Source organism: Mandrillus leucophaeus, unplaced genomic scaffold (genome assembly GCF_000951045.1).
Source record: "Mandrillus leucophaeus isolate KB7577 unplaced genomic scaffold, Mleu.le_1.0 Scaffold1, whole genome shotgun sequence".
NCBI lineage: Eukaryota > Metazoa > Chordata > Mammalia > Primates > Cercopithecidae > Mandrillus > Mandrillus leucophaeus.
This window is the reverse complement of record NW_012098097.1, coordinates 14,955,442-14,958,336: the sequence shown is the minus strand read 5'-3', so window position 1 is coordinate 14,958,336 and position 2,895 is coordinate 14,955,442. Positions and strand designations below refer to the sequence as shown.

Here is a 2,895-nt window from a genome sequence, read left to right as displayed (position 1 = left end):
TCTTGCTAAATCGCCTCTGTCTCACTCTGCAGCCTCTTGGGACAGCCAGGGACCAAAGTGGCTAGGTGAAGCCACAGCTCACGGGAAGGAGACCCCAGTTGCCCTACTCGCCCACATGCTCTGTGCACCCCTGCCTGTTCCCCAGCCCTGCCCATGCTGGCCTGAGGCGTCCCCTCTCTCCCGCTCCCTCAGTCCCCTGCTGATGTTGGCCCTACCCTGCCTCGGGCTCCACACCTGCCCTCCAGCTCCGCCAGGGCAGCTCCCACACTGGGCAGTGTCTGGTCTTCAGTGCATCAGTGAATGAATGAATGAGTGGACAAGCAGATGGATTTGGCCAGCCTGGCCTTTATGTGCAGGCTCCACAGGTGCTGGGCTTGGGCCTGGCCAGGTGCACATTCTGTCTGCTGAAAGGAAGGGCTGTCCTCAGGGAGGGGCGGCCGATGTGGTACCAGGCCCTGGTCCTGAGGCACTGGCGTGATGGCGGGAGCTGCCCCTTCGGCACCCCAGGGATCCTGCGCGGCCCTTGCTGTGCCCAGCCCTGACTCACGGCTGTCACCCCACAGGTCCCTGGGCGTGACCATCTGGGAGCTCTTTGAGCTGGGCACGCAGCCCTACCCCCAGCACTCGGACCAGCAGGTGCTGGCGTACGCGGTCCGGGAGCAGCAGCTCAAGCTGCCCAAGCCCCAGCTGCAGCTGACCCTGTCGGACCGCTGGTGAGGGCCCTACCACCCCGTCCCGGACAGCCAGGCCGAGATGGGGTATCCTGACCCCCAGGCAGAGGCGGCTCACCCTGACCCCCTGGGGTTCCAGCCCTCCCTGGTCTCCCCTCTCCTCTGATAGGGCCTCTACCCACCACCTCTGCACCCCTGTGTGCAGGGAGGGAAGGCTTAGGGGGAGTGCCCAACCACCTCCTGCTCCCACGCTGCTGGGCCTGCCTTGGCAGATTTGGGGCGTCACTCAAGTGGGAGATGCCCTTAACGTCCCCAAGACACTGGGAGTTAGGGGAACCCCATCCCTGCCCCATGGATGCGTTCCTGGCCAGCGTTGCCTCTGACGTGGCCCCCGTGGGACCTCCTCGCAGGTACGAGGTGATGCAGTTCTGCTGGCTGCAGCCGGAGCAGCGGCCCACAGCTGAGGAGGTGCACCTGCTGCTGTCCTACCTGTGTGCCAAGGGCGCCACCGAAGCAGAGGAGGAGTTTGAGCGGCGCTGGCGCTCTCTGCGGCCCGGCGGGGGCGGCGTGGGTCCTGGGCCCGGTGCGGCGGGGCCCACGCTGGGCGGGGTGGTGGAGCTCGCCGCCGCCTCGTCCTTCCCGCTGCTGGAGCAGTTCGCGGGCGACGGCTTCCACGCGGATGGCGACGACGTGCTGACGGTGACCGAGACCAGCCGAGGCCTCAACTTCGAGTACAAGTGGGAGGCGGGCCGCGGCGCGGAGGCCTTCCCCGCCACGCTCAGTCCGGACCCTGTCTCTTATACACATCTAGATGTGTATAAGAGACAGGCTCTGGGGTGGGAGATGCCCTTAACGTCCCCAAGACACTGGGAGTTAGGGGAACCCCATCCCTGCCCCATGGATGCGTTCCTGGCCAGCGTTGCCTCTGACGTGGCCCCCGTGGGACCTCCTCGCAGGTACGAGGTGATGCAGTTCTGCTGGCTGCAGCCGGAGCAGCGGCCCACAGCTGAGGAGGTGCACCTGCTGCTGTCCTACCTGTGTGCCAAGGGCGCCACCGAAGCAGAGGAGGAGTTTGAGCGGCGCTGGCGCTCTCTGCGGCCCGGCGGGGGCGCTGGAGAAGCGTGGACGGGTCAGGTGGGTTCTGGCAGGTCCTCACCCTCTCTAGGCCCCATTCTCATCTGCATCGTAACATTGGAGGCCCACGCAAACGGTCCCTCCCCAGGTCTCGGGGCTGGGCACAGGATAGGGCCCTAGGCAGGGGTGGGTGGTGGCAGCATCTCCAGTGCCCCTTCCGGCCTGGAATGTGAGCCATCCAGGTTTTGGCAAAGGACCCCTGTGCTGGACTCCCCGACCTGGCACACCCCACTGACCCTGACCCTGCCCCCGCCCCTGACCCTGCCTGCAGCGACCTGGCCCTGCGGAACTGCCTACTCACGGCCGACCTGACGGTGAAGATCGGTGACTACGGCCTGGCTCACTGCAAGTACAGAGTGAGTGGGGTGGGCTGGGCTGGGCTGGGCTGGGCATGAGGGGCGGGGCCTGCGCCGGCAGGGGTGACCCGTCCCTGTGCCAACAGGAAGACTACTTCGTGACCGCCGACCAGCTGTGGGTGCCTCTGCGCTGGATCGCACCGGAGCTGGTGGACGAGGTGCACAGCAACCTGCTTGTCGTGGACCAGACCAAGAGCGGGAACGTGTGGTGAGTGCAGCCCTGGTGGCGCCGTGAGGGGCTGAGGCCGAGTGCCACCCGCCTACCCATGTCAAACCGTGGCCACGAGTAGTGAGGTTGGAGGGCTGCCGGAGCCACCTGTAGTGGCCGCACGCCAGCAGCCCAAGTGGCTGGTTAGGTGGCGACCCCACACTGGTGGAGACACTGCCCTGACAGGTGCACCAGGGACCCCTGGGCTGACGCCCACCCATGGTGGGGTCAGAGCACACATACAGGGCCACAAGCCAAAAGCCCGTCCTCAGCATGCTGGGGGACCTGTCCTGGGATGGGAGACTCGGTGTGCACCTGTGCCTGGGGAGAGGGTCCGGGCGGGGTGTTGGCTGCCTTCAGGGGAGTGTAGGTCAGGCCGTGCCAGGCAGAGGAGGTGACGGTGGGGGTGCTGGGATCTCCCACAACCGCAGCCTGGAAGCCCCGCCCCCATCCTGAGCACCCAGCACAGACTGTTCATTCCCACGTGGTGTAGCCTCTGAAGGGGTGGGGCCGAGCTGCCCAGGGT

The 2,895-nt window shown here is 66.5% G+C and overlaps 1 protein-coding gene across 1 annotated transcript in view; it reads left to right on the top strand.

The window, feature by feature from the left end:
* The window catches only part of AATK (apoptosis-associated tyrosine kinase), a 22,410-nt gene extending 20,037 nt beyond the window's left edge, over positions 1-2,373 (top strand). Inside the window, exons 10-14 of the mRNA XM_011967883.1 lie at positions 564-713; positions 1,082-1,507; positions 1,628-1,805; positions 1,988-2,161; positions 2,248-2,373. Of these exons, the coding sequence (XP_011823273.1) occupies positions 564-713; positions 1,082-1,507; positions 1,628-1,805; positions 1,988-2,161; positions 2,248-2,373 (1,054 nt within the window). The remainder of the gene's footprint in view (positions 1-563; positions 714-1,081; positions 1,508-1,627; positions 1,806-1,987; positions 2,162-2,247) is intronic.
* The last annotated feature ends 522 nt before the right edge of the window (positions 2,374-2,895 follow it).